Genomic DNA, 13,250 nt, shown 5'->3' on the forward strand with positions numbered 1-13,250 from the left:
GTATGTGTTTGACTGTCTACCACTTGCCTGAAAACACAGTTGTTGTAAAATAAAAAAATTTTGCTTCTGAAAACCTGTATCATGTCAACATTAAAATGCTAATGGGTTTCTGTCTTTTTTGTATTTTAAATAGGTCTATGAAGTTAAGATAATTTTTTGGAACTGTCGAAATGGTTGGTCCTTGCTGCCAATGGGAACTTGGAGTCACTCTGAAATCCATCCTGGAATAACCGTGTTTGACTGGAACCAAATTTTATAAAGTCTCCAAGGTAAAATGATTTTAGCACATACCTAGAGATGGTATCTTTATGAAGCATAAAGAATTTAGGCAGATAGAATATCTTAGAATTGATGACCCTTTATAAAAGCTTTATTTTATGTTGAATTTTTAGACATATGGAGAATTTTTAAAAAATTAACTCTGATCTTTGAAATTATTTCAGTTGATAAAGCAGTACTTTGGCTATTCAACAGGGCCAAAGGTGATATGTTTAAGATAAACTAATTCTGTTTTACATTTGGACAAAAATGCTCAATGTAGGAGAAATCACAGTAGGTATGAAGGTGAAAAGTGAAAGTGTTAGTCACTCATTTGTGTCCTATTCTTTGTGACCCCATGGACTGTAGCCCACCAGGCTCCTCTGTGGAATTCTCCAGGCAAGAAAATGCTGGAATAGGTTGCCATGCCCTTCTCAAGTGGATCTTCCCAACCCAGGGGTCAAATCTGGGTCTTCTGCATTGCAGGCAGATTCTTTCCTGTCTGAGTCACCACAGTAAGTGTAGTAGGTGAGATATCTTTTTACTGGGGCTCTGGATTATTGAATGACATGAAGAATCATTACTAAATAGCTGCCTACCTAGCCATAGGCATTTCTCTAGGGAATCATAGCTGTTGTTCCCTTGGAGCAGCTGCCCCTAGAAAGGACTCTAGCTTCTCTATTGCTCTCCAGCACCTTGGGCCCAGCTGGCCTACACTTTTATTGGGAGATATTTGAAATTTGACCCTTGGGTAAGAGGGATAAGCCTTTGTAACAATTAGATCAATAATGGATATTGGAGTTGACAACCGGAATTTTAAAATAGGGGAGGTGGGACAGAGCACCTCATTAAAAAGCTCAGCATATATAGAATTCGGAACCTCCATGCTTTCCCTGTTGAGTAATAAATTAATAATCAATTTCCTGAAGTGAAAATGTAATTACATACTAGCACCTCAAGCTCACATAGACTCGTGCATATTCTTTGCCACCTTTTGAGCTGATCCCAGGGTTTCTACCCACCGTACATGGAGGCTGAGGTGGGGGAGACGGAGGACATGCTTTGCAAAATTAAGGTGCACGCAGGTCTTTCAAAGCAGAGGCTAGTATTTCTGTCAGTTTCAAGTGCTTGGAATTTCCAAGGCCAAGGGCAAAATTGTGTCAAGCTTCAAAGCTTGACATCAAAAAGGGACTTGACTCAAGTCCCTTTTGCCACCACGGTCTTCAAAGATAATCTTAGAATCTTGTGTTACTGCGGCTGTTTCAGAGTCATACTGAGTCTCAAATCAGTGGCAATACAAGATCTTTCAACAAGATCTATGTGACTACTTTGTGAGAGGCCAGTGCCTGCTCCTGGGAGTGTGGTGTGGCCACCGGGTCCCCAAGGCTGTGCTTCCTCTTGAGCATGGAGTCAGGGTTCTTGTTGAGACCCCGTGGGGTTGGCAGTCATAGGCTTGTTAGGCCCTTTCTTCAGGATTTCCTCAGAAGCTTTGCCTGTATTGTTACTCAAACAGGAATCCACGGCCATGTCTTTATCATTTGCCCATGAGTGTTTATACGTATATCTTGTGTATGAAAAGGGAGTTCCTTTGATCCTCTGTGGTGGATCTATTATCCTTGAAGCCAGGCAGAACCCGGTGTTACTGGAGTTCCAAATGCCCAGAGCTTGGACTTCCACTTGAAAAAGTTAGTTAAAAAAAGAACAAACTAAAGTTAATCTAGTGCTATCTGAGATCAAAAAAGGCAGAAAGTTAGGGAAGGAAGTAGAACGCATATTAGCTATTTTCTTTTTATTTACTCTTTTTTGGAAAGGGAAGTGTTTCAGAATAGACCACACAGCCGCATTTGCAAACTGAAATGTCTTTGAGCAACTGTTTGGATACTGTCCATTCATATGAAGTAAAATATATTTTCCCAGTTTTTTTTGAGATGTAATTGATTCATAACACTGTGTATGTTTGAGGTGTGCATTGTATTGATCCAGTATGTTTATCAACTGCAAAATGATTCCCACCATAGTATCAGCTACCACCTTCTTACTGTTGCATAGGTACTGTTTTCTTTCTTGTGATGAGAACATTTAAGATCTACCCTCTTAGAATGTTCAAGTATATGGGACAGTGTTACTAGATTAGCTGTAATAACCATGCTGAACATTAGATCCCCAAACTTGTTAATCATGTCACTGGGAGATTTGACCATTGACTAATACCTCTCCATTTCCCTCACCCTCAACCCTTGGTGACCACTGTGCTACTAAATCTGTTTCTCAGAATTTGTCTTTTTAAGATTCTACATAAAAGTGAGATTATGCAATATTTGTCTTGATCTGACTTATTTCACTTAGCAGTAATGCCTTCAAGGTCCATCTAAAATTTTGTTTATGGCAAGATTTCCTTCATTCTCATTGCTGAATAATATTTTATCTTTATCCATTTATCTATTGATATCTATATGAAGTTGTTTATATATTTATCTGTAGTTGCCCATGTTCTCATCAAACTCTTGAGATTGGATTAATACACTATTCAGCCAGTATTCTAGGCCAAAAGGCATTAATATGCAGTCAGAGAAACCAGGGGAAAGTTCTCAGGCCTGGTGTGTGAATTTCTGTGGTTTCTTTCACATGCAGAAACCACATATCTTTTATTTGAATCCTGCTTAAAGTATGTTGCTTTTTAAATTTTGTGCTATAAAATAGTATATAGCCCCCATGTTCTATCAGAACCACTCAGGCTATGCTCTAGGGGTTCATAAATAGACTTCTCACTGAGGCATGCAGTTAACTTGAAAAACTTTTAATTATAAAAGGTGTGTATTGAAAACTAAGTGAATGCACAGTGCATGTAAGGTTCACTTGGCCTCTAGTCTCTTTGGTGAGGTAGGGTAGAGGTGCATTGCCCAACATCTTCCTCTGCTCTCCGCGCCGTCTAAGGACGGTGTTTGCTCAGAGTCTCTCACCACCCACCCATCGCTGACCTGCATCCTGCTTTCCCTCCAGGATGAGAGCCTGTGCCAGATCCGTCTTGCTGTCTAACTGGCTCTTTCTGGCCTACGTGTTGATGGTGTGCTGTAAGCTCATGTCCGCCTCCAGCCAGCACCTCCGGGGACACACAGGTAAGCCCTTTAAACTTGTCATGCGCCACTGAGATCAATTAATAAAACCCTTTGAAACGTCAAAGCCCACATTTTAGGCACAGGTAATTGACAGGAGCCTTGGATGGTGTGTAAATAATCAGAGGAAGCATGAAATACAGCAGGGTAAAGCAGTTTGATGGTTTGATGCTTCCAGAAATCTTTTTAAGATTTCTCCAGGTTTTCCTTTCCTGAGTACACTTCCATTCTTTGGAAGTGATTTTTGTCGAGAATCCTGGAAACCCAGCAGCATTTTGTGCTTGTATATTCCAGCTTCCTTTGGAGGCAGAACATCTTTATTGATAAACTTGAATGAACACTGAAGGCAGTTTGCACATAATATGGTTCTTTTAGGAAAAGATGGTGAATGATTTAAAAAGAAGAAAGAAAGGAAAAAAAATGTGGTGGTAACTTTTGCACAGGACCTAAAATAGAACGCGTGTGAAGTCTTAGAGAAGCATTCTGATACTTTGTAGTGAGACCCATGTCTGTCCTTTGCTTATCTTTAAAGACAGATCAAAATAATTAGTTAAGTATCTCGGTGTGTATTGTGTATTTGTCTTCACCTTTCCCTTTAACATCTACAGTTAAAGTGATCCAGATTTGAAAACTCCCCAGTGAATTGTGTTTTCCTGAATAATTGATATTTGTCAGCAAACTTGTTGCTAAACAATTAATTTACTGTCTATGCTTCAGTAATTGGAGGTGTGGCAGCGCCAGGCATGCTCTGAGGTTTTGGTGAAAGAGTGAAGCTTGAACCCTAAGCCGTGTATGTGTCAGAATTGTAAAGTCTGTGTCTAAGAAAGTGTGCTGGTCGCATAGCCTTATTCTCAGATATACAGCAGGTCAAGGTTTCCTGTTAGTTATTCTGATAATTTAGGACTAAGACTTAACTTTAGGCTGAAGTTTTTAAACTCTCTCACAATTCAATTTTCCTTAAGCAACAGTTTCAAGAAGACAAGGAAAATAATGATTGCAATTTTAATAAATCAGTGTACAATCGATACCATTTGACTGCTGTGAAAGTGCTCAGGGCTAGTTGGTTATTGTGCTGTGTATCTTTGGGTGAGCTTACTCTCAGGAATAGGGTATTTGAAGTCATCAGTCTTACCTGTTTAATACATGTCTCTTTTCTTGGGTTGCAGGTAGAGAGTCAGTATAGTTCAGAAGCAGAACATTTCAGTGAGGCGGGTTAGCACCAGCACATTCCAGACTTCTGAAAACTGGGTTTGAGACTGTGATCAACAGTGGTTAAACCTGAGGGAAACAGGGGCCATGACTGACCCTTCAATTCTTCATCTTTGTTGGCAATCCTCATTCCATACCATAACCTTTTAAATTTGGAAAAGGTGAGACCATAGGGTATCTGTGTGAAAGTGAAGGTGCAGTTTGGTAATAAAGTGTGTTATATACGTGAGCGAGCAAAAAAAAAAACAAAACTGAATTAAATCTAAGTTAAGATTAGAATCGTGAACACAGAGATGCAGTATTTTCCCTATAAGCCAGGACTCAACTGTAACAGGGAAGGTAAGAATCTGAGCAAAGCCTTCGAAAGTTTTGCTCAAGAAATGAAATTTTCATCATGGATTTCTTTCAGTGATTTTATTTGGATTCTTGGTTTTTGGTTTCTCTTTGACTTTTGTGGTATTCTTCCTGATTTTGTTTTTGGAATTTAAGTACCTGTCATCCCTCATCTTTTTAAATTAATTAATTTATTTTTAATTGGAGGATAATTGCTTTGCAATGTTGTGTTGGTTTCTACCATACATCAACACGAATCAGCCATAGGTATACATACGTCCCTTCCTTCTTGAACCTCCCTCCCACCTTCCACTCCATCCCACCCCTCTAGGTTGTCACAAAGCATCGAGTTGAGTTTCTTGTGTCATACAACAAATGACCACTGGCTATCTATTTTACGTATGGTAATGTGTATCTTTCCATGCTATACTCTCAGTTCATCCACCTTCTCCTTCCCCCACTGTGTCCACACATCTCCATGTCTGTATTGCCTTGGCTGCCGTGCTTAGGTTCATCAGTGCCATCTTTCTAGATTCCATATATACGTCTCACCCCTCATCTCAGTAACCATCAAAGTAGTCAGGATGGCTCCTGCCCACGGGGAGCTCTGTTCTATCCCTGGGGCTGCAGGCTGTATATGAAGAATCATCTTTGCAGAAGTACAGATGTGCTTTGTTTATTTTGCTCTTGGCTTCTTGCTTGCACTTTACTGCTTTTTTTTTTTTTTTTAACAAATCAAATGTTTGTGGCAACCCTTCATCCAGTAGGTCTTTTGGCTCCATTTATTCCCAACTGCGTTTGCTCTCTTTGTGGGTCTGTGTAATAGTTTGGTAATCCTTACACTATTTCAAGCTTTTCCATTATTTATTTGTTATGCTGTCTGACCCATGATCTTTGATGTGACCACTGCAAAAAGATTATGACTTGATGAAGGCTCAGATAATGGTTTGGAGAAGGCAGTGGCACCCCACTCCAGTACTTTTGCCTGGAAAATCCCATGGACAGAGGAGCCTGGTAGGCTGCAGTCCTGGGGTAGCTACTAGTCGGACACGACTGAGCGACTTTCCTTTCACTTTTCACTTTCATGCATTGGAGAAGGAAATGGCAACCCACTCCAGTGTTCTTGCCTGGAGAATCCCAGGGATGGGGGAGCCTGGTGGGCTGCCGTCTATGGGGTCGCACAGAGTCGGACACGACTGAAGCGACTTAGCAGCAAGAGCAGCAGATAATGGTTAGCGTTTGTAGCAATGAAGTATTTTAAAATTAAGGGATGTGAATTCTATTTTAGACATAATGCTTTTGCACACTTACTAGACTACAGTAACATAACTTTTATATGCAGAACCAAAAAACTCACGTCTTGAGTTATCGCGATATTCTTTTAATTGCGGTGGTCTGGAAGCACACTGGCAAAGTCCCTGTGATCTGCCCATACCCTTTGTTTAACTACAGTTGAAGGCTCCTGAATCCTACCATGAAGTCTTATTCCCTCATGGGTTTCTTAAGCTGTGTCCTTGATGCGTGGAAGATAATGGGTGCTAAATGAATATTTATTAATAGGCTGATTTTGCCTATTTGTCACCATGGAATAAGTTATATAATTTTCTGCTGGTCCTAAAAATTCCAGACAGTAACAGGCAGGTTGAAAATATATCCTGTTAACTTTTTGTTGGTTATTAGGGTTCTCCAGAGAAACAGAACCAATAAGATATATATATATATATATATATATATATATATATATATATATATACACACATATATACACATATTGTTGTTGTTTAGTTGCTCAGCTGTGTCTATTGACTGTAGCCTGCCAGGCTTCTCTGCCCATGGGATTTCCCAGGCAGGAATTCTGGAGTGGGTTGCCATTTCATTCTCCAGGGGATCTTCCCCACTCAGAGATCAAACCCACATCTCTCGTTTGGCAGCCAGATTCTTTTACCACCGAATCACCAGGGAAACCCTACATATGCACAGTGTACATTCCAGCCTTCCAAAGGCCTGTGGTCCAGGAGCACAGAGGGCAGGAGACAGTCAGTGTCCCAGCCCAGCAGTCAGGGAAGGAACACATTCCACCTTCTGCTTTCTTCTTCTTTTCAAGTCCTCAAGCGCTTGGATGAGGCCCACCCACAATGGGCCATCAGCTTCACTCAGCCCCCCAGTTCAAATGCTAACTTCTTCCAGGAACACCTTCACAGACATATTCAGGGGTCATGTTTTGGCAGATATCTAGGTGTCCCCTGGGCCACTCAAGTTGACAATTTCATGTATCTTTCTAGATAGTGTTTTATATAGTCATCTATATTTTCTATATTATTTTACAGTTTTTATGTATGTACACGCCTATCCTTCCAGAAAAAGGAATGTGTGTACTAGTACGTGTGTATGCACAGATATCTCACTCTATACTGTTTTGTACCTTGATTTTTTTTCCCATTTAACAGTAGAGTTCAAAGAGTCTTCGTTTGAGTGCATGCAGATTTATATCACTCTCTGTCGTACAGATGTGCTCTCATTTATTTGATCACTCCCAGTTTTGGTGGACATTTACCTTGTTGTCTGTTGTATTTCCCAAATATATGTCCTGACTTCAGATGAATCTCTAGTAGTGGAATTGTTGAATTAAAGTGCACATAAATGTATTAGTGGGGCTTCCCAGGTGGCGTTGTTGGTAAAAGAATCTACCTGTCAGTGCGGGAGATGCAGAAGATGCAGGTTTGATCGCTGGGTCAGGAAGATCCCTTGGAGGAAGGCATGGCAACCTCCAGTATTCTTACCTGGAGAATCCCACAGACAGAGGAGCCTGTCAGGATACATTCCATGGGGTTGCAAAGAGTTGGACACGACTAAACTTCTGAGCACACACACAGCAAATGATTTAGTGAGAGTGGGCTAATTCCTGTTACACGTAGACCAAATGGCTTAAACAAAAGAAGTTGTATTTCTTGCTCACGAGTGCTGGGTAGGTAATATGTCAACTGGTTGTCCTCTACTGTGGCCTTTTTGGAATCACAGGGCATGGAAGCTATACTCTTCTCAGCCTGTGTCCTTGAAGGTTGTTCTGGAGCCCTCTTCATTCCAGCCAGCTAGAAGGGGAATGGGTGGGGAGGGTACACCTAGGAGGTGATGATGAACTGGGTTAGAAGCTGGCAGTATCCCTTGACCTGTCCTCTCTTGCCATTGGCTACAGCTGAGTGCCCACGGCCACACCTTGCTGCAGGGGCTGCTGGGAAACACCCTAGCTGGGACCCAGGTCCGAGAGGAGATGATGGTTTTTGGTGAGTGTCCTGCATCCTCTGACAACCACATTAAGATTTCAATAGTGTAGGGGGTTTCCTGGTGGTCCAGCGGTTGAGTCTGAGCTTCCTCTGTAGGACGGAGTCTATCTATTCCTAGACATAAAGTACCTGGACTATCATTTCCTTGTTTCTTCCTGCTTTTTCTTTGCCCATGGTTCTAGCGAGGCTGTGTATTCTAGTTGGTTGTATGTGTTTGTGTGTGTATGAGAGAGAGAGAGAGAGATGGGGAGGGAAATGGCGATGGGAGGCAGGTGTTGTAAATGTCTCTAATGACCTTGCAGTGGCCACGTGGATTTTCTTCCCAGAATTGTGCTCACCTGATGACAAAGTCAAGGGTCAGACTTGAGAAACTCTGGTCAGGTCTTTGAGTGTATCTGAAACAGCCTGAGAGTGGGAGCAAGCTGTAGAGAGTTAACTGCAGAAGACAGTGTACTGTGTCCAAAAGGACTCCTGACACCGTCCCAAGAGCTTTGTGGTTTGTGCTGGCCAATTAAAGAAACGGTGGCCCTAGGAAACCCTAGTTGGAAGTTTATTGGATGCTTTTAATGGCTCAGATTAGAACAACTTGCTGAAGGTTGTGTATAAACAAGGAGCTATTTTCCAATCCCATCTCCACTCATCCCTCTAAGACAGAGCCAGAGGGGAAGAAGGTAGGACCCCATCCTTGATTTGGGCTGATCAGATTGGGTATTAGGTGTAGGGCCGAAGTTCGCTTTAGTTCAAATGTTAGAAAACAAAAATGCACCCAATTTTCGCGGGACAGGGAGTGGGAATCTTTCTTTAAGGCACTGTTCATCTTCCGCTAGAGTACAGAGGCAGTATTTTTAAGGAATTAGAAAACACAAACGGCCACCTTTGTTGTTTTTTAAGCTTCTACCTGACACAGTGATTGAGTAGGAGGCCTTGGGGTCGCGAAGAGGCAGACACGACTTAACAATGGAGGAGACCGTGTGGGCGTCTGTATCCCCGAACCACAGAAAAGGTGCCTGGGGCCAATTGGTAGGTTACATTCTTTTAAAAGGAAGCCAGAGTTAACTCTCTTGTTTCTTCAAGGAGCAGTTTGTCCTTTTGTTCCCTGTCCCCCAACCTTTCCCCGCCACTGTACGTGACACCATTTCCCCACAAGAGGGCAGCACGTGTAATGCTGTGGAAAGATGCTGACAGTTTCACTGACTTCAGAGTCATTTGAAATTAACCGCTTAGGGGATGTTTGTGAGTTTCATTCGAGGTTCACGTGATGAGTTTGGGACACAAAACATCCTGCATCCTGGAGATTTATCCCTGGGTATATTTTGTTGCTGTTCAGTCGCTCAGTCGTGTCTGTCTCTTTGCGACTCCATGGACTGCAGCATGCCAGGCTTCCCTGTCCTTCACGAACGAGCCTAAGAATGACTATTTAGACACTTTAAATTTCCCCTTTGAAGACAGAATCATAGCTATTTTTCTCATGTAGCTGAGAGAGTTGGAAACTTGGGTGCTGCTGGTTTACAGGTTCATTTTAATAGTCCCATTTCTCCAGACAGCTTTAAATATGAATGACTTTGGTCACATTTAATTCCTGCAGATGCCATGGTGCCTAGCTGCTGTTCAGTATACTCTGTTTTGGTGTAAAGTCTCCTGTTTAATACATTGTGCCCAGGTGTTAAGGCCCCGAGAAACGGGAGCACAACTGAGAATTGAGGCAGCAGAGCACAAGCTGATCTTCAGTAAAGCATAATCCTGGTTCTGCCACTTCCCAGCTGTGTGACCTTGTCCAAGTCACTTAACCTCTCTGAACTTGCTTCATTATCTGTAAAAATAGAATGATGTACTCAGTAAAAAAGTAAGTGAAAGGATTAGTACATAGTAAACACTCAGTAAATGGTAGCTGTCTTCCTGTTTAGAGGCATTTAGAATGAGCAGGAGTCTGGAAACCTTCACGGAATAATTGAGGGCTCCGTATGGGTGGGGGATATAGTCAGTGATATAACGTTTGAAGCTTTATCGTGTACAAGAGAGAATGCTTGTTTTTCATTGTTCTAAAGAGCTGACTGTAATGAAGAGAATGTCTTTATGAAGACTGGTGTTTCACTCAACCTTAAGAAAAGAGGAAAGGAATTTCTTTCACCACGTTGGGGACAGGGCAACCCCAGGGCGCGCTGAGAGTCCTTTTACCTTCTAGTCTTCAGCCAGGTCTTCTGTAGAGGGAGGCACCTCACTGATGGGGAGCTGTGTCAAGAATTGTCGCAAGTCTGAGGCTTAACCTTCCTTTCTAGATCACAGGGCAGCCTGTTGGTTTCCTGGATGCTGGGGGAAGATGAGAGATCCTCAGCCAGAGGCAAGGGGTTTCTTCTTACTGCACAGCAAGTAGCGGGGTTCAGGTTAGCTGCTGCTCTCCTTTCATATTTGAGCTGGTTACAGAATCTCTTTGGGACTCAGTCTCTTCTGGAAAGTGGAGATAATAAACAGTAAAAGTCATCTTTAAGGAGTTGTAAACAGGAGTCAGTTCCTGTCTGGAAAGTGCTAAGAATTGTGTTTGTGCTGTGAATGTTCAATGAATGTTGGCCATGTTTATTGAAAACTGCCTTCTCCTTATGAGGGCATTCCATTTTATCGAGGGTCTGTGATGTTTACATTTATGGAAGGTTAGATGTTCTGTTTTCTCTGTGATACAGGATGATCGCGGAATATGAATGTTGGACTTGGGTGCCTTGTGTTGTTTTCAGCTTTGGTTAAATTGTTTGAAAAGTAACTGCACCTAAATTTGGGCTCATGTTTCTGTCCCCTAGAACAGCTGAAATTTTATAGGAACCCTGCTAATGATTTTGATTGGAATGACTACTTTAGCCCTCATTTACTGTAAGACATTTCTTTCAAAGATAATATGGATAGTTTTGAAAAATAATTAGTCTGCATTGCCAGAGTTCTGACACGAGGGGGCAGGCAGGGCTTAGAAGAGCTAAACAGGAAGAAACAGTATTCTAGCCTGATGCAGATGTTGTCTAGTAGAAATAGGAGAGCCACGTATGTAATTTTAAATGTTCTATATAACCACATTTAAAAAGTAAAAAGAAACACATGAAGCAGTAGTATATTTTATTTAATCTAATACATTGAAATATGATTATTTCAACCTGTGGCCCAAGCCACATTCTCAGCACTCAGTAGCTACACGCAGCCAGAGGCCAGTGTAGTCTGCTTAGTGCAGGGGAATGAATTGAGTCTTAGCATTACTTTCTGAAAGATTAGAATTATGAGTTATTTGTATTTTCATGGGTCAATCCTAGGGCACAGTGTTGTATCTCCCTTTTGTTCACTGAATTTCTTTTTAAGTTTTTAGTTTTAGTTCTTTATTTTTTTCTTGAATGACTGCTTCTAAATTTAGGTTAAGTACCAGGTAAGTGGGGTGTGTGGCCTTCATAAAGTGTGGAAAAGATGGCTGCATTTCCTGATGAACTGCTTATACGATCATTCCTTGCAAGAGTTTTTTTTTTTTTTTTTTTTAGGAAAAGAAGAATGGCGGGATAGTATGTGTGTATGTGTGTGTGTCTGTGTATGTGTGTGTGTCTGTGTATGTGTCTGTGTATGTGTGTGTGATGGCTTCAACCATTAAGTCTTAAAGTTAGTCCCTGGAAGTTATTTGACCATTAACAGGTATTTATCCACTGGAGTGAAGTCCAACAATATAGATTTAATATGGTTTCTTCTGTAACTTTTTCATCTTCCTGCCCTGCCCCCAGTGAATGGTTACTTCTTTAACTGTATGGGTATATTTCTATGTAGGCAACTCCACAGGAATATCCTCTATTTTATAAACCAGAAAAAGGCTCTGGAATGGCCCCAAAGCCCACGTTTTGGTAGTAAAGAGGGTTTCCATGTGATGATGCGTACTTGATTTCTCTGGGGAGCTTTTACATGAAAAAACAGAGAGGCTCCACCACAGCTATATCTGAATCTTGCACGGTGGAGCCCAGGCAACTATATTATTGAATAGTTTCCTGGTGAGTATCAGAACCACTCATTCAGAAGAAAAAAAATCAGAAGTTTGACTTAAGCTCTTGTCATGCTACAATTTGATCCCAGTGGTGATGAGTCTCCATTTTCGGCTCACTACACACGATCAGGCCTGAAGAGAGGTCTGTTTGCTCCCTGTAGCGATGACCTCCATCTCCACTTCTTTGGAAGGACTGTGAGGATATTTGGTCATTTTGTACTGGCATAACTGTTTCTGGATGCTAAGAGCTCATAGAGTGAGGGATTCCACTGACTTCCCTTGGACCCTTCATTATTTTTGTCCAGTGCCATTTGGTGGGCTCATCTTAATCTCAGTGTTCATAAGAAAAAGGAACCAATTATATGAGGTGTTAACATTTGACTTCTCATCTCAGCTGCAAGTTCAAGTCCCAGTGCCACGGACAAGATCAGCTTGGCAAAATATCTGACAAATGAGCATGCTTCACATTGTTTTTTTGTGGGGAGGAAGGGGTGTTTCACAGAGAGGGGAGTAAAGAATTTCAGGTCCTTAAATAAGCTTGTGAGCCCCTGAAGGTGACAGAGCAGGCTTTTTTTTTCTGATGCATTTTTGTGCCTTTGAGGCAGAAGAGGCAACCCAAGGCCTTTGAAGAGTTCTCTGGGTAGTTAGGCAAAAGATTCTTTTTACCCTTGAGAAGAAAGCTGCTTTTTCTTTCTTCGAGTCATAACTTTGAACTTACCTAAACAAAGCCTACACTTTGGGGTTTAAAAAGCCCAAGATCTCATCTGTGTGTTGGCTTTATCCAAGGAAACCAGAATCTTTTGTATAAGGAAAACAAAATCATTTGGTAAGAAGAATCAGGACGGTAGAGATGGCATGGGAAGAAAAATGAAGTTTTATGTTTTTCTAGGTGTAACTTGAATGCTGGAAATAACGAGGCCCATATGGTGATAGTCATATTGTTGAAAGGATGTTCAGAAACCTATTAAAACTTCAATTCACTCTGAGAAGAGAGGGTGTACAATAGTTCATGCCATGGGCTGTCAGTGCATATGTCTTGGAGAATGTCTAAAATCAGATAAA

The 13,250-nt window shown here is 41.5% G+C and overlaps 1 protein-coding gene across 1 annotated transcript in view; it reads left to right on the top strand.

Moving 5' to 3' along the window:
* The window catches only part of FAM19A4 (family with sequence similarity 19 member A4, C-C motif chemokine like), a 175,668-nt gene that overhangs the window by 45,421 nt on the left and 116,997 nt on the right, over window positions 1-13,250 (top strand). Inside the window, exons 2-3 of the mRNA XM_013973472.2 lie at window positions 134-269; window positions 3,259-3,374. Of these exons, the coding sequence (XP_013828926.1) occupies window positions 3,260-3,374 (115 nt within the window). The 5' untranslated portion in view covers window positions 134-269; window position 3,259. The remainder of the gene's footprint in view (window positions 1-133; window positions 270-3,258; window positions 3,375-13,250) is intronic.

The sequence above is a fragment of the Capra hircus genome, chromosome 22 (genome assembly GCF_001704415.2).
Source record: "Capra hircus breed San Clemente chromosome 22, ASM170441v1, whole genome shotgun sequence".
Taxonomy (NCBI): domain Eukaryota; kingdom Metazoa; phylum Chordata; class Mammalia; order Artiodactyla; family Bovidae; genus Capra; species Capra hircus.